The sequence below is a fragment of the Pelodiscus sinensis genome, chromosome 17, assembly GCF_052426305.1.
Source record: "Pelodiscus sinensis isolate ZL-2025 chromosome 17, ASM5242630v1, whole genome shotgun sequence".
Classification (NCBI taxonomy): Eukaryota; Metazoa; Chordata; order Testudines; family Trionychidae; genus Pelodiscus; species Pelodiscus sinensis.
The window spans coordinates 35,752,456-35,776,134 of NC_143068.1; the positions used below are offsets into that span (position 1 = coordinate 35,752,456).

The window sequence follows — 23,679 nt, forward strand, 5'->3', positions numbered from 1 at the left end:
GGGGTTTGCCCTTAAAGGGCCAGCGCAGGGCAAGCACCCTGTCACGGTGCCTCTTCCCCCTGGAGCTGACTCAGTGCGCACCCCCCGGCCCTCGGCCTACCCCCTGGGGCTTGGGCTGGGCCTGAAGGGGGCTGAGTGAAAGCTGAATCTGACACTGCTCCCTCTTGGCCATGAGCACTGCCTGCAAGAGGGGCCCCGCCTGCCACCCCAGCAGCCACGTGGGGCTGAGGCCACGGGCCGGTGTGCGATCTTTGGCCATTTGTGGAGCTGTCCTGTGACAACGTGCTACTGTCCGGGGACACAACGTGCCAGGTCACGGCCCGGCCCTCTCCCCTCTCCCGAGTGCCCAGACCGGCCTCCCCTGGCTTCCAAGGAGGCCTGAGCACCTCCAGCAGGAATGGGGCAAGCAGAGGGCTGGGTTCTGGCATGGGCATGGGGGCTCCCCCCTCCCCTGACGCATGGCTCCCGGCTTCGTGGGGCTCCTGAGAGCTCACCTGAGCGCCCAGACAAGCCGGGCTGAGATCGACTCTGCATTGGGGCAGCGGACGATGGACGTGCCAAGCAGGGGCCTGCAGCTCCCACTAAGCCCCGTCCCTCCTCCTGGCCAGGCAGGGGAAGGCCCTGAGCCAGGGCGTGGCTGGCCGTGCTCGGCAAGCGGTGACGGCCGCGTGGCCAGCCAGGCGCTGCGGGGAGGGCGGAGCAGCTAAGATGCCCCCGTTGCGTGTGGAGCAGGCTGTGGCAGCCGGACGTCTCCGCGGGGTGCTAGCCTGAGTGGGGTGCACGGAGGAGCAGACAGTGCAGGCCCCGAGGAGACCCGCGATCTAACAGATGGGACAGGGCCTGGAGAGCCCGACTCCCGACCGGGCCAGCCAAGGCTGCTGGTGCCGCTGGGAGCTGAGCCTGGCTACGCCTCGGCGTCTCGGGCATGTGGACCCTCCCTTTCCCAGCAGCCCCTGGGCAGGCCCTTTCCCTGAGCCCTGCCTGAGAGGTCCGCAGGAGCACCGGGCCCAGCGCCGGAGGCCCAGCTCAGGGCCTGGCTCGGGGGGGCGGTACGCACGCTGCCAGCGCCCCAGAGGCCCGGGCGCTGCGCTGCCCTGGTGACGACAGGGGACCCGTGCGCCATCACTTCCCAACACGCCAGGCCTGGGGCGGCCCTCCCGCTGGGGAGAAGGAACTGGCCGTGCAGGGAGGGACGGGGAAAGGGCAGGGTCAGCACCTCAGGACCTGCCCTTCCTGACTGACCAGCCAGGCTGCTCCAGAACCCCGACCGGCCCCCATGGGCCAGGGCCATGCAGAGCGGAGGGAAGAGCCCTGGTCCCTGCCGGCTCCTCCAGCATCATCCTGCCACGAGAGACACTTGGCACCTGGGATGGCCCTAGGCAGCCGGGCGGTCGCAGCTCACACACACAGCTTGTTACACAGAGACAGGCTTTACTGAGGCATTCACGGGGGGCTGCTCCGAGGCAGAGCCGGGCAGCGGCTGGGCACACGCTTCTTCCCCCGCCATAGCCACCAGCCTCCTGCGCCTGCAGGCACCCGCTGGGGTCTTGTGGGAGATGCTATCCGAGGGCGCTGGAGCAGGCAAAGGGGCTGGGCAGGGTGGTGGAGCAAGTGGGGCGCTGGGAGTGGGGCCTTTGTCTGCAGAACGAGCCGATCTCAGCAGTCGCCTTGCGCCGGTCAGCGGGGTGGAGGCAGCGCATCCCCTCTGGCGTCGGGGTTCCGGCAGGCGGGCGCTAGGGAGACCCTGGGAAGTAGCACGAAGCCGTCAGAGTCCCGCTCCCATATCACTGCTGCCTGCACACCGGGGCTGCCCTGTGCTCACCAGTGCTGTGCCGGTGGGGACAGCTACACCGGTGTGACGCCGCAGCAGGCGTGAGGTGGGACTCCACGCCCTGGGACAGAGGCTGGCTAACGGGGCTGAGGTCCTGGTCTGTCCCCCAGTTCCTCCCCCCCACTCGGATGCGAGCACATCCCCACCTCAGTGTTCCCGCTGCTCTTTTCCAGCCACGTGTGGATTTTTTCCAGTCCGCATGCAGAATAATGTGTATGTGCACCGAGGCATGTGCACCACCCGTAGAAACCCAGCCCGTCGCAGTGGGCCCTGGAATCTCCCCTCTGGCCCTGGCAGCCAAGGATCCCAGGCATGAAACTCACCTCCAGACACTCGCATGCACTGGTGGCCACACCCGTTACTGCAGCACTTTTCTCCCTCGCTGCAGGATCCGTCAGCGCCGCACAGCTCCACACAGAGCCCAGGGCCGGTCGGAATTGGGCAGCTCCCATGGCGCCCTGGGACACAGACGGGTCGTGTGGCCGTGAGACACTAGCCCTGCCATTCAGCGCCCCGCCCCCAGCTAAGGCTCCCAGCTCCCTGTGGGAGCGAGAGGGGCCGCCGAGGGAAGCCGGGGTGCAGAGACCCCAGCCAGGGAGCGCCCCGGAGGAGACTTGTGTCCCCACAGGGTGGCCCAGCTCAGCCGGAGCCAAAGGGCAGCGCTGACAGCAGGGAGAACGTGGCGCTGCCTCTCAGCAGAGGTGGGGGCCAGCCGCAGGGCCGGTTGGCTCTCCGGGTCCCTGCAGACCAGAACGGACAGCGGAGGCCCCTCTCCGGAGCCGTCTGGAGCCCACGGTGCAGCCTGGCCAGGGCCACTGGGCTCCTCCACCAGTGCCATGCAGAGCTGGCATGTGCTGGCTGGAAATGGCTTGGACTAGCCAGCCCCCTGCGTCTGGGCCAGGCACTCCCCGAAGACTCGCCCCACAGGGCCCTGCGAGTGGTGGGCAGAGCCGGATCCAAGAGCCTCCGGCCTGGAAAGTCCCCCCCCCCCACGACCAAACACACCGAGAGCAGCCCTGGGGCTCAGGCATGTGTCCAGCTGCTCTTAACCGCCCCGTGAGGGGTCCCCCCGCCCCCTGTTCCCGAGGGAACGAGCTGTAGAGTTAGAAACCCCGTCCCCAAATCGAAGCTAAACCTCCCGTCCTGCAGACGAGGCCGGTTCCTTCTCCCCTGTGGACAGTGAACCCCCGACTCTCGCCACAGCCCTCCCAGGTGTGGGGGCGGCTCGTTCCCCCCTCCCCCCCGCCGCCTGTTCCCACACTCACCCAGGTGTGGGGGCGGCTCGTTCCCCCCTCCCCCCTCCGCCTGTTCCCACACTCACCCAGGTGTGGGGGCGGCTCGTTCCCCCCTCCCCCCTCTGCCCGTTCCCACACTCACCCAGGTGTGGGGGCGGCTCGTTCCCCCCTCCCCCGCCGCCCGTTCCCACACTCACCCAGGTGTGGGGGCGGCTCGTTCCCCCCTCCCCCGCCGCCCATTCCCACACTCACCCAGGTGTGGGGGCGGCTCGTTCCCCCCTCCCCCCGCCACCCGTTCCCACACTCACGGTGCCCAGCTCTGTCAGCCTCCCTCGCAGGCAGAGGGCCAGAGCAAGTGGGGCCCCTCTCCACCCCTCCCACCAGCAGCCCCCACGGCCCCCAGCACTCCTGCTAGGGAAGTAGGATCGGGGTGCAGGGCCTTCCCACTTCCCAGCAGAAGGGTTGGGCAGACGGAACAAGTTGGGGCGGGTGAACACCCATTTTTCCAGTGCCTCCCAACCGCCTGGGGCCCTGGGCGTGGGCCCCACGGGCTTAGTGGCTAATCTTACAGGTCAGGTTTTCTCACCCTCTTGCCTCTCCCCCGTGTCTCCACGTCTTTCCTAAGGCGTGACCCAGAACTGGGCACCGGCTCTAGCCGAGAGCGCCCGGTGCTGGGCAAAGCAGGGGGGAGACTCCCATTCTGGGGCCTTTCCAAGACTCACATGCCATGTGTGGTCTGCTAGGGCTGCCCAGCCTGCGATTGCCCGGGGGGGGCGCATGGCTCCCCCGGGCAGGACTTTGCCCGCCTGTCCTGAACATCATGAATTCTCTCCAGCGTCTCAAGAGAATTCACCCTGGGAGTGCGCCGCTCGGCCAGCTGATACCGTCTCCCTCAGGGGCCGTTCCTCCCGTGCTCATCTGAGGCCTCTACACAGCGCTAGGACCACTCTGATACCCAGGCCTGAGCCTGACACACCCGCCCCCATCAGTGACTTTGCTCAGCATCTCCGGAACGCAGCGTCTGGCCTGCAACGGTGTCTGCTACTCTGAGGGAAGCGCATCCCTGCCCGGTCTTTGCCATGGTCAGTCCTGTCCCCAGGCAGTGACGACAGCAGAGACGCGTGTCTGTTGGTCCCTGCATCACTCCCTGAGGAGACAAACCAACCTGTCCCCTGACATGATGTAGGCTTGCCAGGTGTCCGGTATTGACCTGGACAGGCCGGTATTTTGGCCTCCTGACCGGTAAAAAAAATTCAGAAAATACCAGACACCTAAAATGTCCTGTATTTTCTGATTTTTTTTCCGTGCCAGGAGGCAAAAACACCAGACGCCTGGGAACCCTACACTCACTCAGCAACCGGGCCCAGCCCCCGGCCCCTGCCCCCCAGACCCTTCCCCCCGAGCTCCCCGGACCCTCCACTTACCTGGCTCCGCAAGGAAGCTGTCTTCTGGCTCGATCAGGAAAACAAGATGGCCGCAGGCAAAAAGCTTCAAAGGCTTTTCTTAAAGGGGCCATTGCTTAATAACTCTCGGGGTCCTTTTTTTTCTCAATAATTTTGGTTTCCCCCCTTTTTTTTTCTCAACTGAATTTTTTTTGCCGGGAGGAGTGTTCGGTATTTTTAGTTAAACCATCTGACAACCGTACTGCTATGCCAGGTTTTTCCAAGCCCCTGCTGCCCTTGCCCCTCCCCCTCCATGCTAGGGTTCCCCTCCGGGCCCTGCTCCCTTCCCTCTGTACTCCCTTTCAGTTGGTGCCCCCTGCACTCCTCTGCCTGCTGCCCACACTCACCTCCAGCCGCAGGCGGCAGCTCGGCCCAGAGGGCCAGGAGCCCCAGGAGGAGGAAGATGGTCCCTGACTTCATGCTGCTGCCAGGAGCCAGGTCTCTGCCCAGCGCTGAGCCGGGCTGGGATTTATACCCTCTCTCTGCTGGAGCCGGATCCGGTCAGAGGGGAGGTGGCTCACCGTGACCTCTTGGCTTCTGCCTTGCCCCAGCACCCAACTCACGGCATTTCACAGAAAACCCGTTCCACCTGCAAATCCCCTGCATGGAATGAGGAAAAAACCCTCTCCCCTGGGCTAAGAATCCCCCGAAGGAACCTGGAGAACAGGCAGACCCAGGTTCCAAGGTGCAGGTCGTAGCCAGGCAGTGGTGGGGGAACAGAGCCAGCCCATCCTGCGGGAGTGCTGGTCGCCCTTCACCCAGACACGGCCCATTGCCCTCTGAGTGCCCGGTGCCCTGCCAGCCCCGCTGTGGCCCAGCACCCAAGACGGCACTGGCTCTAGGCAAAGTCCCCAGGTGGATTCCATCCCCGGCAGTGCCCACGTGCCCCCTGGCTCCTGTTTCACCTGCAGACCCTGCTCAGGCCTTTGCCCCCCAGAGCTGTTGCTCCCCATGCAGGGCTCAGATCTCTAAGGCCCTCAGTAGCTGCCCTGTGCGTAGCAGCCGTGCGCCTCCTCCAGACTGCGTGCCGGAGGCAGCATCCAAGAGGAGCTTGTCCCTGGCCGTGGGCAGAGCTTCAGCCCCATTCCTGGTGTGGCATCCAACTGGCCTGGCAGGGACGACGTTTGCACTGGCACCTGCTGCCATTGTGCCGCAGCTCCAGCAAGGCAGCGGGACGCCCCGCCACCAGCAGGGCATGACACCATGTCTCCCGCCACCTGGAATCCCCTTGGCACCGCATGCCCCCATATCCATGCCCTGCCCACATGCCCCCTGGGCCCTTGCACTAGCTGCCTGGTCCAGCCCACCTCCCCGCCAGCCTCACTTTGCACAGGCAGCCCCCGCACAAGGCGCTCTGCAGCCAGGACCCTCCCTGTTCCCCAGGTTCTTTCAAGGGGCTTTCCCACGCCCTGGGGGCTGGTTGTTTCCTCTTCCATCCGGGGTCCCTGATTTATTCAGACTGGGCAGTGTTATGTCGTGGGGAGTCTCACGGCATAGGGAGAGATCAGCGGAATGGCAGAGAGCTGGAGTAGGTGCAAGTGTCCGTTTTATTGCACAGCACAGAGCTCACTAGAACAAGCCCAGACTAGCTGAGCTGACCCCAGTGACCTGCTCAGTTACCTAACAACAAGATCTAGATCTACGACCCAATAGACAACATATTCCTCCCCCCTTAATAAAAACGTCCCTTTAAGAAAACAAAAACTAACTATGAAATGAGGGTAGAACGCCTCAAGTTCTTAAGGTGATCCTCCTCATTCCCACCCGTGGCCAGGATGTCGTCAAGATAGCACTGAACTCCTGGCAAGCCACACAAGATCTGCTCCATAGCTCTCTGGAACAAGGCTGGGGCAGAAGTTATTCCGAAGGGTAAGCGACAATAACGATAAAGCCCTTTATGAGTCACAATAGTCAACAGCTCTTGGGATTCCTCATTAACTGGCATCTGTAAATATGCTTGACTCAGACTCAGATCAATCTTGCTGAACCTTTGTCCCCCAGCCAGGCCCGCAAAGATAGCATGGATGCGAGGAAGGGGTATTGCTCTGCACATAAAACAGGGTTAACAGTGACCTTAAAATCCCCACAAATCCAAATAGAACCATCTTTCTTCAATATCGGAACTATTGGAGTTGCCCATGGACTATGGGTAACTGGTATTAGGACTCCATTTTTGACTAGGCGCTCCAGGTCTGCTTCAACTTTTGGCCTGATCGCATATGGCACAGTTCTGGCCTTCAGATATTTTGGTTGGCTACCAGGTTTAATGTTCAGTTTCACGGTGATTCCCCTCATACTTCCCAGATCCTCTCCAAAAACAGCAGCATGTCTCTTTAATATACCAGTCAGACCTGTTTCTTCTTTAGTCATCCGGTGCACTTCTGCCCAGTCCAGTGGGATCTTCCTAAGCCATGATCTCCCCATTAAGGCTGGGTAATGGCCTTTCACCACAAACAGTGGTAATTCTGCAGTCCGTCCATTTAGTTCCACCTTAACATCAGTAGTGCCCAATGGGGTACTGCTTCTCCGGTGTATGTCTTCAGAATGATCTTTGTTGCTTTAAGTGGAAGATGCTTCAACTCTTCCTTATACACCGAGTCTGAGACCAATGAAACTGCTGCACCAGTGTCCACTTCCATGCGTACCGGTTTGCCATCCAACAGTGGGGTTACCCAGTATTCATGGGAGCCCCCTTTCAAAGACAAAACATAGCAGGGCACTTCTTCTTCAGACAAGGTGTCGCTTTGATCATCAGGCATCTGCTCGATGGGATGCAGATTTTCCTTTTTGTTCCGCCAGGCCACAAGCCTCTTTTTCTTTTGTTTACAGGCACGCTCAATGTGTCCTTTTTCCCACACTGTCGACACACTAGGTTCTTACACCAGCATTCTGCGGCATGGTGACCTGGCTTACCACAGCAGTAACATTCCTGGCTCCCCACTGTTTTGTGAGTAGGTTCTTGGGACATTTTATGCACCCCCGGGGGCGCACTCAGGTATTGTGCCTCCTGTGTGGCCAGTTCCATGGAGACCGCAATATCAATGGCCTTCTGTAAGGTGAGCTGAGCTTCTGTTAACAGACGCCTCCGTATAGCTTCACTGTGCAGGCCACACACTAACCTGTCACGTATGGCATCATTGAACATCTCCTTAAATTCACAGTGTTCAGCAAGCTTTTTCAAATTGGCTACAAATTGTACAATGGTTTCACTTTCTTTTTGGTCTCTGCTATGGAACCTTTCTGCAATGACCAGTGGGTTTGGAGCATAATGTGACCCCAGGATTTCCACAATGTCGCTGTAAGATTTGGTCTCTGGCTTAACAGGGAGCAGCAAACTGCGTAGCAGAGAATAGGTCTTAGCCCCTACAACACTTCAAAATATTGGCACCTTCTTCTCTTCTTTAATGTCATTTGCAATAACAAACAGTTCAAAGCGCTCAGTATGTGAGGCTCTGGGCCCGTGTCAGGCTCTGGCAGTTCACAAGGGCAGCAACACAAGCCCAGTGGTCCCCGAGGTGATTCCCTCCTGGCTCTGGCTACGTCCTCGTCCCCCGGGCAGGGGTCCCCCTTGGAAAGGGAAGGGATGAGGCTCAGCCTGTGGCAGGATCCCTCGGTCCCATCTGGCTGGCTTCCCCTGGGCTAATGCAGCCAGGCCACCAGGCAGCCAGCTGGTCCGTGGGCTTTGCAGGAATTGAACTCCGGGGCCCCAGGAGGCTGGTGGAACCATGGACTGGGAATGCAGTGGGGGTGGGGCCATGACCTGGGTCCCAGCCCGTGTCTGGGGTGAGAGGGTGATGCCCAGTCCCCCGCAGGCCAGTTGTCTGCTCCGGGGGCCAGCAAGGAACGAGGGGCATGCACCCCCAGCGCCACCAGCCAAAGACCCCTCTTCTCTGGAGCACGGAGCGGGGCAGCGTCCTAGGCGTGAGCATGGGCCCCCCGCAGTCTCTGAGCTGCAACCAACAGGACTTCTGGGCCTGGGCCTCCCTGTTTCTCCAGGTTCCTTCAAGGGGGTTTCCCACCCCCCAGGATCTGGGCTGTTTCCTCATTCCATGGGGGGGGTTGATTTATTCTCAGTTTGTGCTGGCAGCTGGAGCTGGGCCACTGGGTCACTGCAGGCGCCTCCCCCTTCTAATCCATCCCCACTGGGCTTAAATCCCAGCCCAGCTCAGCACTGGGCACTGGCCCGGCCTCCCAACAGCAGCATGAAGTCAGGGACCATCCTCCTCTTCCTGGGGCTCTCTGCCCCGGGCTGGGGGTGAGTGCGGGCAGCAGGCAGTGGAGGGGGAGGACTGAGAACCTCTGTCCCAGTTCAGCTGGGGAATGGTTCTACCACACAACTCCTGCCTGCCTCTGAGCTAGGCTCCTGGGCCCGTGCACCCAGCTCGCGACCCGGGAGCCCAAGGCCCTGGCAGACAGTCGCTTGCTTTGCTCTGCCCCTCGGCGCCTCTTATGCCAGGACTCCTGCTGGCTTTGCAGCAGGCCGGCCAAGAAGCGTGAGGAATTCACGTGTGGAGGCTGCGATGGGAGTGAGAACAATCTGGAGACTCCGAAAGTCTGGTGGGCACGGTGCGGCTCAGGGCGGGTCACCCCGTCCTGCAGGGCAGGTTTGGCAATATGGGGGCTGATCTGCACTCCCGGACCGGAGGGCCCTGAGACCTGCTAACTCAGCTGCAGCCCTGCATATCCCCATAGCTGAGCTGGGGGAATCAGTCACTGAGTGAAGGGCCAGGCCTGCCACCCCATTAACCAGGCCAGAGTGACCCCCCATAGCCCAGGCAGCAGCTCTGAGATTCTGCCAAAGCTGCGCATGGAGGTTCTCGCCCAAGCTCCAAGGTCTCCCTCCTGCACCCTCCTCGTTCCCACAGGAAGCCAGGGACTGTCAGCTGGGGCAGCAGTGTCAGGACGGGCATTTCAGTGGGGCTCTGTGGCACCTGCTGCTGGTTCCAGCCTCCACAGATGGTGCCGAGGCTTCTCAGTGTGGATTATCGCAGCAGAATTAGTCCAGGCAGAACCCTGCAATTTGTCCAGAAAACCTCCGGACTGCTGCTGCGGCTTCCTACGTTCTGACGTGCTCAGACCACATTGCTTGAGAGCAGCTGACTAGACAGTGGGAGGGGCCGTCTTAAAACATGGCGTTAGGCATGTGGGCGTCTTTGTTGTAGCTGCCATTGACAAGGACAGTGCAGCATTAGAGTGACCTGCTGCACTGCTAGCGAGTGGGGCTGTACGACACAGCCAGTGGGGACGACTGTTTGGTATGAGTGGCAATAGTGCTGCCTTTACCGAGAACACGGAGAGACACAGTAACTGGAGACTCATTCGCCCATTCACTCCACGGGGCGCCAGCAGCAGATGTGTCAGATTTAAAGATTTTATTAACATTCATGTTAAAATGATCTGATACACAGGTTAAGGGCAGAGCATCTGTACGTCTGGGTGGAATGCGCAAATTATCCCAAGGTACAAAATTTGGCTTAAAATCCATCACATCAATATAGTACGTAATCTGCTATATCCCCAATTATGGTTAACAAATGTAAGGATTCAGTTTAGATATTAGCATCCAAATGTTTGGGTATCTCCCTCACTAGTGGTTGTACTGACAGTAGCAGTAAGTGCAGTGTACCCTCAGTAGCTGAGAATTGAGGACAGGTTGTCCCTCAGTGAATACAGTCCATTGGAAAAGAAAGTCCCAGAAATTAGAGATGGAAAAGTCCCTTGACTCGTTCATCCCATTTACTCCATAGGGCACCAGCAGAGGCGGTATCAGACATTAAACCAAAGCTACGATCACTCTTAGCAGAAGGTCTGGCTGACCTATGCAGAGGAAGCCACAGTAAAAGGGGAATTAAGTAAAAGAGCTTTCCTTCTACTCCGAATTTCATCTCCCAGATGAGAGCACTGGCGCCAGCCCCAGCCTACACGGTCTGGAGGGAATGGATCTGGATGCACCGTGCGATGGGACAGGTATTTCAGAAGAATTGGCCTGAACCTGGAACACTGCTGGGAGTGGAGGACATCAGCGCAGAGGCCAGGCAACCCATCAGGAAAGATTCAATAAGAAAGAAAATTTATTTCAAGAATAAAATGAGCTGGAATCTGACCCAAAGTGCTCAGACACTACAGTGACGAGCTTGGAGTGAGAGCCCAGAGAGAGAACCCCAATGCACCTTCCTCAGGCCAGAGAAAAGATCCCTGATCACTGGTTTCCTTCACCCAGAGACTGATCCCTGAGCAGTAACCCCATCATCGATGAGGCAGCATGTTCCCAGGCAACCACTAGTAAAAGAAAAGGGAGAGCTGGAAAAATCACACAGGAAAGCGAGGCTCTTTAAGTGATGTAGAAGGAATATTTTGCAAGATGATCTGATAGGTTCTGTGTCAAGGTCAGTGGGGTCTGAAGAAATTCCCCTCAAAACTCAAAATTATCACTATCCCCATCAAAGTCTTCATCCCCTTCGGCGCCGTCATCCTGCAAGTCAGAATCGTCGTCTCCCCCGTCAAGGTCTTCGTCCCCTTCGGCGCCGTCATCCTGCAAGTCAGAATCGTCATCTCCCCCGTCAAGGTCTTCGTCCCCTTCGGCGCCGTCATCCTGCAAGTCAGAATCGTCATCTCCCCCGTCAAGGTCTTCGTCCCCTTCGGCGCCGTCATCCTGCAAGTCAGAATCGTCGTCTCCCCCGTCAAAGTCTTCGTCCCCTTCGGCGCCGTCATCCTGCAAGTCAGAATCGTCGTCTCCCCCGTCAAGGTCTTCGTCCCCTTCGGCGCCGTCATCCTGCAAGTCAGAATCGTCATCTCCCCCGTCAAGGTCTTCGTCCCCTTCGGCGCCATCATCCTGCAAGTCAGAATCGTCGTCTCCCCCGTCAAGGTCTTCGTCCCCTTCGGCGCCGTCATCCTGCAAGTCAGAATCGTCGTCTCCCCCTTCTAGGTCTTCGTCCCCTTCGGCGCCGTCATCCTGCAAGTCAGAATCGTCGTCTCCCCCGTCAAAGTCTTCGTCCCCTTCGGCGCCATCATCCTGCAAGTCAGAATCGTCGTCTCCCCCGTCAAGGTCTTCGTCCCCTTCGGCGCCGTCATCCTGCAAGTCAGAATCGTCGTCTCCCCCGTCAAGGTCTTCGTCCCCTTCGGCGCCGTCATCCTGCAAGTCAGAATCGTCGTCTCCCCCTTCTAGGTCTTCGTCCCCTTCGGCGCCATCATCCTGCAAGTCAGAATCGTCGTCTCCCCCGTCAAAGTCTTCGTCCCCTTCAGCGCCATCATCCTGCAAGTCAGAATCGTCGTCTCCCCCTTCTAGGTCTTCGTCCCCTTCGGCGCCGTCATCCTGCAAGTCAGAATCATCGTCTCCCCCATCTAGATCTTCGTCCCCTTCGGCGCCGTCATCCTGCAAGTCAGAATCGTCGTCTCCCCCGTCAAAGTCATCGGTATCATCATCCTGCAAGTCAGAATCGTCGTCTCCCCCGTCAAAGTCATCGGTATCATCATCCTGCAAGTCAGCATAGTCATCTCCCCCGTCAAAGTCATCGTACCCAACAACATCGTCATAAGAGCGAATACGTCTCACATTAGAATCATCTTCCCCATCAAACTCATCGGCCTCATCTGAGCCACCATCCCTTAGGCCAGCATCAGCATCAGCTCCATCGAAGTTGTTGTTCCCCATGGAATCTCCCACATCAGAACCACCGACTCGCAGGTGGGAGTCCTCCTCATCCCCATCAGAGTCATCATTCTCATAAGTGCGAATATCCGTCCCATCAGAGCCATCACCTCCGGCGCCAGACTCTTTTGCAACAGTTGCAGGGTTTTCACTCAATCCAGGTTCTGCTTCGGGCACATCTTTTGCTACGTCCTTTCCTGGGTCAACAGCAAAGACAGGAGAAGTTGCGTGTGAGATCCCTGAAAATGGGAGAGAAAACAGAAGAGTCAGAGACCCAATTCACATGTATCTGCTTCCAATCCACCCTGCATACTGGCTTCAGGCTGCAGCAACCTATGTATAGGATCAGGCACTGTCTTCCCTGGGATAGGTAGCTGTACATATGGTACCACATTTTACTCTATTCCTCTCTATTTAAGTTCTTAATGCTCCACCCCCATCCCTATGATATCTAAGCACCTTCTGGAAAGGCAGAAAACAACGTGACTTGTGTCTCCCACTATGACTCTCTCGGTTTCACCTTTCCTCTCCAGAGAGGAGACTGTGTTTTCTGTGACTATTTGCTCTCTATCCGCTGTGCTCTGTGTTTGTTACTGAAAGTAGATCAAACAGGCAAGCTTGGTATTAGAAACAGAAAATGGTGAGCGTCAAGGGGGGATGTAAATCCTGCAGGTGTCCATTCCAGTCTTGGACTGACCCCTGAGAAATGCTCTGTCTTCTGGACACATACCATGAAACCAAATACCATGTGAGTCTCAGCTGAAAGCCAGTGTCTCATTGGTTCTAACTATCACTGTGAAAGGGATGTGCACACACTGGGGAGTTATGTATCTAGGGTACACTGAGGCGTGGGGAGGGTTGTCCAGCAGCAGAGGTGAAAAGCAGACATTCCGACATGTAAGACGAGTTTATTCCTCGCTCTGTTCACATGGAAAATGGGTATTGCCTCATTCACAGTGAACCTCCCAGCAGTCTGTGGTAAATGCAAACGAAGGACTGTACGCTGGGACTCTCAGGAAGAGAAACGTAGTGGCCAAGGGTCCCTTATCTTGGTGTGCACTTCAGAGGCTTGCTCCACTTCTAGGGAGCGTGGTGGAGCCTCAGGAACACTGCGCTGGGGAAGACAATGACATGAAAAAGGCCTCTCTGCCAGGCTTGGCGAAAACAGTGAAGAGAACTTTGTAATAAACTCCTTAAGACAGACCCTGGGTTGGCTCTTACGAGCTGGGTCGGGCTGGTCCTTTGGGAATAACTGACCTGGTCATTCTGTGGGAGAACGAGGCCTGTGAGGACCTGAAAGGCAGGGCTTGTGCTGCCAGAGGCTCATGAACTCAGGGAGCTGATTGGCAGCAGGCAGAGGCAAGACTGCGTCACACTAAGGACAGGGGATTGTCAAGGGTCTGGACCCATGGGGAGCTGCTGTAACTTTCTGGCTTGAGTGTAAAAAAACCACATCCCCCCGCTCCCACGATGCCAGCAAGTTACAGCTCTGTCACGCGCCAGTGTGAACCATGCACGGTGCTGGGAGCTGTACGTCCAGTGCTGCTCGCTACTCCCCTGACAGAGGTGGTCTCCACAGAGCACAGGGAGAGCTCTCGTGCTACGGCCACACTTCCAGTTTCAAGTGCTGCATGCTGAGCTTTAAACTTTTACGTGTGGACAAAGCCTTAGTTTGAAGGGGGAGGGGAGAATTCCTCTGTAAAGGAGGCGCTAGCTGCTTCAGTCAGGAGAGGCACCTGTGACTTGTGGCCTCTTTTAGCCGCCAGGAAGGACAAGCATCAAACTCCCAGGTCTTTGCTCAAGTCTCCTTCAGGGCATCCCGTGCTTGTGGCATGAAGGAGCTGAGCTCATGGAGGCAGGTTGGTTCTTCGCTGGCTCGAGGGGATCAGACCCCTGGGTACGTCCACACAGCAGTGTTATTTCGAAGGAACTGATGTTATTTCAGAATATCACAATGCGCATCTACAGAGCAGGCCGTTATTTCGAAATACTGTCGAGCCGGAGGACTTCTTACTCCAGCTGCTGAGGAGAAGGGGAAGGTGGGGGAAGAGCGCTCTTCCTTCCATCCCCTGCTGTGCAGACGGTGCCAAAAGCCGAGTTCAGCTATTCTGGCTTCCGCCACGCAATCGACACAGCTGACGTTGCGTATCTCAAGCTGACTTCTGCCCTCCGGTGCAGGCGTGCCCTTGCAGCCCAAGACTTCCTGGATGGGTGATCTTTTCTCCTCCTGCCTTCTGTGCGAGTTAGCAAGGCCCTTCCTAGCAGGAGGCTGCGCTGCTTCAGAGGAAATGAAAAGGCCAAACATCCGACCCCTCCTTCCCACTCCCACCAGCCCACTCTGCCTCACACACAGGCAGCAAATGTCAAAAGCTTCACTCTCACTGAAACTTGGGATCTTTTGGTGGCTCTAGACCCATATCCTGCCTCCGTTAGCAGCTCTCACTTGATGCATCCAAGAAAGGGAGAAACCTTCCAGCATAATCCTCGATAAATTGTGAAATGTTTGTGGGAGTAAACCTCCCTCCTGATAGCACACGGATCAGCTGCTGTCCTTGAGATCTGACCGCCCTGATCTCAGCAAGTGGACCTACAAAGGCTGTAAACAGGTACAAAACTCTCCAAACTCTCCAGGAATAAGCAGCAAAAGGCTCACTCTGAAAAATGGCCCCTGGCCTGTTGTGACTCTTATAAGAGTCCTCTTTTCGCTCCCCACTCCTCTTCTCACTGCTCAGCCTCTGCTCCAAGACCCCTCGCTGCTCAGAAAGTAGCCGCAGTCCGGGCCCCCAGAGGTAGGGCAGAGCAGACCGGGTCGGATTAAGACTTGCTGAGACCCTAAGATATATGAGGTTTAAGAGGCCCCATAGCGTTACAAAAAATGAAATTTCGTAATGTTTTTGTATTTGGAGGCCCTTCATACTCTGAGGACCTAAACTGTATTTTACTTAGCTCATGCATAAATCTGGTACTGAGTGCAAACTAGAGATTTTGACACAGAACACAGGCGCTACGTCTAGACTGGCAGGATTTTCCGGAAATGCTTTTAACGGAAACGTTTTCTGTTAAAAGCATTTTCGGAACAGAGCGTCTAGATTGGCAGGATGCTTTTGCGCTAAAGCCCTTTTTGTGGAAAAGCGTCCGTGGCCAATCTAGACGCGCTTTTGTGCAAAAAAGCCCCAATTGCCATTTTCGTGATCGGGGTTTTTTTGCGCAAAACAAATCTGAGCTGTCTACACTGGCCCTTTTGCACAAAAGGACTTTTGCCCGAACGGGAGCAGCGTAGTATTCCCGCAAGAAGCACTGATTTCAGACAGTAGGAAGTCAGTGCGTTTGCGGAAATTCAAGTGGCCAGTGTAGACAGCTGGCAAGTTTTTCTGGAAAAGCGGCTGATTTTCTGGAAAAAGTGGCCAGTCTAGACACAGCCCGTGTCTGTCCCTGCTGCAAGCTTTGGCTATGACTGGCTAAGAACCGCTGTGTTGCTGGGCAGGGGAGATGCAGGCTGAGGCTGGGCCAGTGGGTTGAGTCGTATCTGGAAGGCAGTGACAATCTGTGGCAATGGGATCCTATGTCTGACCATTTGCAGTGTTCTAGCCCTCCCAGACCCAGCCAGCCTGCCCTGCTGCGTGTCTGCGTGAGGTTTCTTGGCCAGCGCGTTTCTCAGCACCGATTAGCATCAGGGTGCTGCAACGACGCTCCAATAGAACAGGTCGTTCTTGTCCCCTGAGCCCTGCCAGTTTCTGGGAGAATCCAGAGGTGTAACCGCCACGTATTCGCCACCACACCCCTGTGGCCACTGTGCTCTCACTGATTCATCCCCATGGAGCCACGCAGGCCCAGGCAATGGGTGAGTCTCACAGGCCGCGCACGGCAGCCAAGTAACAACTCCATGAGGAGGAGGGAGGAGCTGGAAGAGCGGGGCCCAATGACAGATCTCTGCCCCCCTCTCTCAACTGCTCGGCTCAGCCCCAGGGCCCCGCTCCATGCCAGCCTCTGCTCCCACATGCCACACTGGTGTAACCCCCACGTCTGCAGGGCACGGGCCACTGCCCCATGGGTACAGAGAGAAGGGGCGGGGGCAGGGCTGAGCTGGGGCAGGGGGCAGATTCTGTGGGGCAGAGATGGGGGCATGGCTGAGCTGTGGCAGGGGGCAGATGCTATGGGGCAGAGACAGGGGCAGGACTGAGCTGTGGCGGGGGGGCAGATGCTATGGGGCAGAGACAGGGGCAGGACTGAGCTGTGGCGGGGGGGCAGATGCCAAGGGGTCAGAGATGGGGCAGAGCTGAGCTGTGGCAGGGGAGCAGATGCTGTGGGGCAGAGATGGGGGCAAGGCTGAGCTGTGACGGGGGGCAGATGCTGTGGGGCAGAGATGGGGGCAGGGCTGAGCTGTGACTTGGGGGGCAGATGCTGTGGGGCAGAGATGGGGCAGGGCTGAGCTGTGGCGGAGGGGCAGATTCTGTGGGGGCAGAGATGGGGGCAGGGCTGAGCTGTGACTTGGGGGGCAGATGCTGTGGGGCAGAGATGGGGCAGGGCTGAGCTGTGGCAGGGGGGCAGTTGCTGTGGGGCAGAGATGGGGCAGGGCTGAGCTGTGGCGGGGGGGGCAGATGCACTCCTGTCCCATGCACAGCAAAGCTCTCCCAGGTTGCTTTCCCTGCACAGTGCCTCTTGTGAGGTGCAAGAGGGTAAAAGCTCCCAGGGCGAGGCCCAGATGTGGCAAAGCCACGTCAGCTTTAGGACTTTAGGGTCACAAGTGAGCTGAGAACTACACAGGCTCAGCAGGGCAGCAAACTACTGAGACTGGGGGGCAGATGCTGAGGGGCAGGGCTGCAGCTGGGGGCAGGGCTGAGCTGTGGCTATGGGGGGGAGATGCTATGGGGCAGGGCTGCAGCTGGGGGCAGGGCTGAGCTGTGGCTATGGGGGGGAGATGCTATGGGACAGGGCTGCAGCTAGGACCGTCTGTAGCTGGGTGCCCAGCGCTGCCACATGCCCCAGGCATAAGGCCTCGCAGCCTGGGCTGGGGGGCTTGTGACCAGACGGGGACTAGGGGTCGGGCGCCTGAGGGCGTGTGGGCACCGCCAGAGCAGGGCCCCCTGGTGCCAGCCCTGCCAGGCTGGGGCGTGCGAGGGGCAGTCTGGGCAGGTCTGGCGGGGCCCCAGGTCCCTCTCCCCTTCCCCTTGCATGTATGAGCTTTTAAAACACACCCAGGGTACGTCTAGACTTCATGGCTCCGTCTAGTTTACTAGAGGCAAACCGGAGCGGTCAACAAAGGCTTCCCTTGGTGACCGTGTCTAGACTGCCGCGCTGTGCCGGATCGGCTGATTATCGGCACAGCGCGGCGGCCATTTTTATTTTAATGAAGCTGGGATTATTTAAATCTCCTCTTCATTGACTATGCCGAGTAAACTATTTAACATGGCTCCATGGACGGAGCCCTGCAGTCCAGACGTACCCCCCGTGTTATTAACCTTACACACTAAAGGGAGCAGAAATAGCTGGCTCTCCCCTGCTGGGAATTCGTACAACCCTCGGGGGCAGGCTGGGCCCAGGCGGGGCACGGCCAGAGGCCTCTGTGCTCCAGCTCTCCTTCGAAGACAACGGGGGCTGCTCTCAGCAATGAGGACAGAGCAGAGGGGCGCAGAGTGGTGACTGGCTCCCTGAGGCTCAGCCCTTTCTGCTGTGCCCATGACGCAGTCTGGACCCACACATTTCCCGGGATGAGCCGGCGTGTGAGTGCGAGTGAGAAATGGGAGATCTCTGTGTGTGTCCTTCCTGAAGCCGCTGCTGTCCCACTGCCCATCCTGCCACAGCTCCAGGCCTGTTTTCAGCGCACAGGCTCAGTCATAGCTAGTGCCAGGACGTCTCCCCCGGCTGGAAATTGCACCTCCAGCTCCAGAGGCCAGTGGCTCTAACATCAGCTCAGCTCAGCACTGGCAGGTCTCTCTGGTGGTCACAGGCTGGTCCGTGTTTTATGTTGGAATATAAAGTCTCTCTAGTTAGCAATGCAAATGGCTAAATGAACTGCAGTAAAATAACAGCTGCCCAGCCCTCACACACAAGCCCTCTCCCTGCCGCTCAGTAACCCGATGCAGTCAGCCTTCCTTATGAAAAACCAGTTTGCCCATCAGGCAGCCAGCACATCAGCCTGGCCACAGGGCTAAGCGACGTGGCTGAGTTCTGACAGCCCGGGAAGACCTCGCTGGGAAAGGTGATTCAGAGAAGCAGCGCATGGTGCTATGGTTCCATCACTACAAGGCAATATAGCAGGGGCCTCGGTACCTGGAGGGGCGAGGCGATTGTGTGCTGATTTCCAACTGGACTACCTAGCACGATGGGCTTGGAGCCTGGTTGGTGTTAACAAACCCTGGGACAGAGGGAGCACGCTGGAAGCAGGGCTGTGTCCTCAGGAGCCAGAGCACCCAGCCCAAACCAGGCTGTCTGATGAGCTTTCCTGCCAAGTATCCATGTGAGACAAGAGGCTGAGTTCAGGGCCTTGGGTCTCTTGTGAAGTGCCGTGTCTAGCACTTACCCCCTTCACCCCCATCCAGAGCTGGGTCCCTCCAACTCCGACTCCCCTGCCCCCTTGCTGACTCCTGCCTGCCAGTCCACAACCAGCTCAGTTTCCAGGGAGGGCTCTCCCAGAGCCCGCAGGTGCAGCTCACAGGCACCTTCCAAACATGGAACTGGGAGGCCAGCGAGGCATGATGTTCCGTGCCAAAGGCAGCAGGAGCCAGGTGCTAGCGTGGCTGAGGAGTCTGAGATGATGGAGCTGACTGGCATGCCAGCCATGACAGTGGAGCATGGCCCCGGAGACCGTGTAAAACTGGGTGTCCTTGGGACACTGTCATGAGAGGTCGGGCACCTACAGATTTAGACGATAAGTCTCCAGCTAAAGCAGTCCAGAGCTGCCAGCCTGCCCCTCCAACGCCTGCCCCTCAGCAACACATGAATTGCAGAGTCTGGCCGGTCCAGATGGTCTGTAATTCCGTCTGCTGCTCCGAGGGAATGGCAGCCCTGTCCCTGTGCCACCCACAGTGGAGATGTGTTTCTACTGGCCCCTGAATCGGGTCACTGAGGAGACAAACCAACCCACTCCCTAACGTGTCTGGTATTTCCAAGCCCCCACTCCCACTGCCCATGCCCCCTCCCCTAGGGCTCCCCTCCAGGCCCTGCGCTCCCTGTACTCACTTTCTGTAGGTGCCCCCTGTAGTGCTGTCCAGAGGGTGATGAGCCCCAGGAGGAGAAAGAGGCCCCCTGACTTCATGGTGCTGCCAGAGCTGGGTCTGAGTGCCCAGAGTGGAGCCAGTCTGCAATTTAAAGTCACACCCAGGTGGAGCTGGTTCAAGCGTGGGAGGAAGCAGCGCACGGTGATCTAGAAGCACCACCCATGTTTAAGTCTAATTCAATGTTCTAAGGAGTCAGCTCCAGGTATCTGTCCCTGCCCACACAGAAGGGTATGATCAGCACTTGGTCATGTTTAGAAATTGCCCTGGAAGGCAAAGCAAAGAGCCCTCAGGAGGAAAGTAGAGGGATTGATCCATCAATGTCTAGGGCCATTGGCAACTGCACAAAACTGGTGATGTCAGAAATACTCCCAGCGAATGAGAATCAGACACGTAGAGAAAACCTCCCGACTCGATTAACATGCCAACAAGAGGGTGGGTGAGAGAATGGTGAGACACAGCAGGAGGGCCTAGTGGTCAGCGTGCACAGGACACAAACACGCCGGCACAAGGAGACTGGACACCAGGCTCAGAAATGGCTGAAGTGTGAAAGCTGCAACTTGGCTGCCAATCGTTCTTATTCCCCCCAACCCTGAGCAGCAAGGGATGCAGGGAAATTGGTCGGAACTGGACATTATTCCAACCCCTCCCCTCTTCCTATGGCGATTCTGACCGCTCCTGCAGGCTCTCGCGGCAGGCTGGCGCAGGCTGGGGAGTCTGCCCCAGAGTGGATCTGTTCGCTCACAAGTGAAAAGCTCCCAGCTTGCCAGACCCCTTCGCAGAACACTACCCATGGGAAAGAGGCTGGAGTATGGGTGGGGTGCCAGCCTCCCCACTGTCCAGGATTAGTTCTCTAACCTCCAAACCAGTATGCGGCTCTTCCCGTGAAGCCTAGAAAGGCAAGATCCCTGCCTCAAAGCGCTTGCAGTCAGACTCAGTGAGAGGCAGAACAACTCAGCGTGGGAGGCTGCTGGGGAAATCTCTGTGGGAAGGCTCCTTGCAAGAAGCAGGTTTTAAGTACAGGTTTACCTCACTTCCCAGCTGTGGCTCAATTCTGGTGCCAGCACAGAGTGATCCACCTTCTTCTATTGCATTTCCAGTATCCACACCTTGCAGCTTCAGAGCTTTCATCCCAGACAGTCGGTTGTTTGTCCTGCCCGGCTGTTATTATCATTGCCGGACTGAAAACACCACTGAGTTAATTCCTCCAGCTAGTTGGTTGAGGCTCTGGGAGGCGGCAACTGCAGCAAATAAAAGCTCGCTCTGGACACAGGCAGCTCCTGGGCTGAAATGTCAAACTACCCCAGCAATGGCTCACACCATCGGGCTTCAACGTAATGAGACTCCACAGCCTGAAGCCACACTCCTGAGGCACGGTGCTAGATCTCAGAGCTAAACATGGCCTGGCCGGGTCACTACTTGGATGAGAAACCCCCAAGAGAACCCAGGAGCTGCAGGAAGTGGCAGGAGTAATGATACTTTACCTTCTGGATCAGTTCAGAACCCAGGCTCCATCCTTGGAGGTCCCTGGACTCTTTTCTTAAGAGCAGGGGTGTTTGTCTTTGTTTCTTGGCCAAATTCCAAGGCAGGAAATCCCATCCTGACTCCCTGAATTCCCACCTGGATTTTCAGATGAACCAAGTATTTGTTGTGCAGTGTCACTGGTGAATAGAAAGTGATACCGAGCTTTCTGATGCAGGCTTGGCTGCACAGGGCTCCTGTGGACGTGACATCCATCTATGTTCCTATACTGGCCTAAACTGTCCGTCAAGCGCATTGTATGACAAATGTTATCAGAAGTCAGCGCTTGGTGGTAGTAATTAGACTACCATTTCCATAATCTGGAACCCAAATCCAACTCCTTCCGCCTGCCCCAGGGCACTTTCACAAGTTAGTCGTGCAACAACCAAAGACACGGGACCAAATTCAGCCCTGAGCAGATGTGACTCACTGATTTCCATGACGTGGCACTCACTTACACCAGGGCTGCACTGGGCCCACAAAGGAGTCCAAAGGCCCTTCCCTGGGAGGGCACAATCCTGCAGTGCCAGGAGGCTTCTTGTGTTTGGGGACAGCTCACTCTCTGTGTGTTTTAAGGTTAGGGTATTTGGATAACAGACGTCATGTCACGGTTAATAGAAAAACTGCTTTCTGCTCCCTTGAGATATGTCAGCACCACAGCGCTGCCTGCGTGCAAGGCCCAGGACCGTGACCCTGTAACACACAATATGAATCTTGACTGCTAGCAGTTCTACTTTTGTGATGTTAACGAGGAAGTCCCAGAACAGCAGTGTACAGGTGGATGCAATACCTGGGTGCATCTAGACTGGCAAGATTTTGTGCAAAAGTGCCTGCTTTGGTGCAAAAACTTGCTAGTTGTCTACACTGGCCGCTTGAATTTGCGCAAGAGCACTGACTTTGTAATGTACCAAATCAGTGCTTCTTGCACAAATACTTTCACGCTACCGCTCAGGGATAAGCCCGCTTGTGCAAGAATACTTGCGCAAGAGGACCAGTGTAGACAGGCACCTACATTTTTGCGCAAGAAAGCCCGATGGCTAAAATGGCGATCGGGGCTTCCTTGCGCAAAAGCGCGTCTAGATTGGCACGGATGCTTTTGTGCAAAAGCGCTTTTCCGGAAAAGCATCCTTGCCAATCTAGACGCGCTTTTGTGGAAATACTTTTAACGGAAAAAAATTTCCGTTAAAAGCATTTCCGGAAAATCACGCCAGTCTAGACGTAGCCCCTGTGTTTCCCCAGCAATGCCTGGTCTCTGCCGTTACCTAAAGGAGGCTGGTGTGGTGCTGCTCAGCTGCCATAGTGCATTTCACCTTCATGTGGAACATCAGGTGCTGGGCACTGCAGCCGGCAGAACACCCTGCTAGAAGTGCCGGTGTGTAAAACAGGCTGAGCACCAGTCTGACAGGACATGGCCATGCCTGAGCTATGCCATGGCGAGTGGAACTGGGACCAGAGACCCGTGTTCCCCAGAAAGTCTGTGGAATGGGCACGTTGGGCTGAAAGCAGCTCACCCACATGGAGAGAGCAATGCCTGGCTGGGGTGGAGTCCCCGCTCAGGCCCCTGGGTCTGGTGCAGTCACCCGTGCGTTTATTGTCAGTTCCCACCACCTCCTGTTTACAGTCAAGTCCGCCAGCTCCTCCATCTACCTGGGAGCACACTGAGCCACACCCTGGCTTTTCTTTTCTAAACTAAACAAGCCCAGTTCTTTCAGCCTTCCTTCATGGGTCATGTTCTCTAGACCTTTCATCATTCGTGTTGCTCTTCTCTGCGCCCTCTCCAATTTCTCCACATCCTTCTTGAAATGCGATGCCCAGAACTGGACACAATCCCCCAACTGAGGCCTGATCAGCGCAGAGCAGAGCGGAAGAATGATAGTGGGTTGTCCCCATGAAAGCTCATGATACCAGCTACATTTTTTGTGAGTCTCTTTGGGTATGTGTACACTGCCACCCTACTTCGAACTAATGTGGCTAATGTCGGCATTCGAACTTGCAAATGAAGCCCAGGATTTAAATATCCCGGGCTTCATTTGCATGTTCCCGGGTGCCACCATTTTTAAATGCCCCGTAGTTCGAACTCCCTGCCCACGGCGACACGCAGCACGGACTAGGTAGTTCGAATTACAGCTCCTAATTCGAACTACCGTTATTCCTCCTGCAAGGAGGATATTTAAATCCCAGGCTTCATTTGCAAGTTCGAATGCCTACATTAGCCACCCTAGTTCGAACTAGGGTGCCTAGTGTAGACAGACCCTTAGGTACTGCAGGACCATTGGTTGTTTTTTAAGTTTTTTCAGGTAAGAGATTGTCAGACAAAGGGGGTTCCTTCCAAAAACTCTCCCCTTCTACAGGGGAAGGGAACAAGGGATGCGGTGAAAATGGAGGCCTTGTTCAATATGTTGCTTTCAATGGCTGTAAGTGTTTTTCCTCCTTAACAGTATCTTTAAGAAAAGTTACAAGGAGTATCAGTAATGGTATAAGCAGGTTGTTTACGATGGTTTTAATGTTGGATTGAGACTGGATCGTTAAACACGGTTAACACTTTGGGCCCGTAGATTTCCTCCAATTTAATCCAACCAACAGCCCCAGAATGTTATAGCTGCAGTGCAAGAAGCAAAGGAGCAGCCCCATGAACAATGGACGCCATTTTGAAAGCATCTGGGGATATGTTTAAAGGCAGCAGGTGCTTCGAAGGAAAGCTGCATTTGGAAATAGACCCCACAGGGAATCTGTGCGCTTAGAATCGTAGGGTTAGGAGGACCCACAAAAGAGCAGGCCACCGATGGGG

General features: G+C 56.7%; 1 protein-coding gene and 1 long non-coding RNA gene across 2 annotated transcripts; both read right to left on the reverse strand.

Moving 5' to 3' along the window:
• Positions 1–1,407: 1,407 nt before the first annotated feature.
• On the reverse strand, positions 1,408–5,013 carry LOC102461881 (uncharacterized). The gene is made up of 3 exons (XR_331699.5): positions 4,856–5,013; positions 2,155–2,289; positions 1,408–1,744 (listed from the first exon to the last, which is right to left on the reverse strand). It is a non-coding gene; the product is annotated as an uncharacterized LOC102461881 (long non-coding RNA).
• Positions 5,014–9,865: 4,852 nt separating this feature from the next.
• On the reverse strand, positions 9,866–19,492 carry LOC102461634 (uncharacterized). Its single transcript, XM_006118402.5, has 2 exons — positions 19,336–19,492; positions 9,866–12,395 (listed from the first exon to the last, which is right to left on the reverse strand). Exons 1-2 carry the CDS (start codon positions 19,409–19,411, stop codon positions 10,921–10,923), a joined length of 1,551 nt encoding a protein of 516 aa, XP_006118464.3. The 5' UTR covers positions 19,412–19,492; the 3' UTR covers positions 9,866–10,920.
• Positions 19,493–23,679: the final 4,187 nt, after the last annotated feature.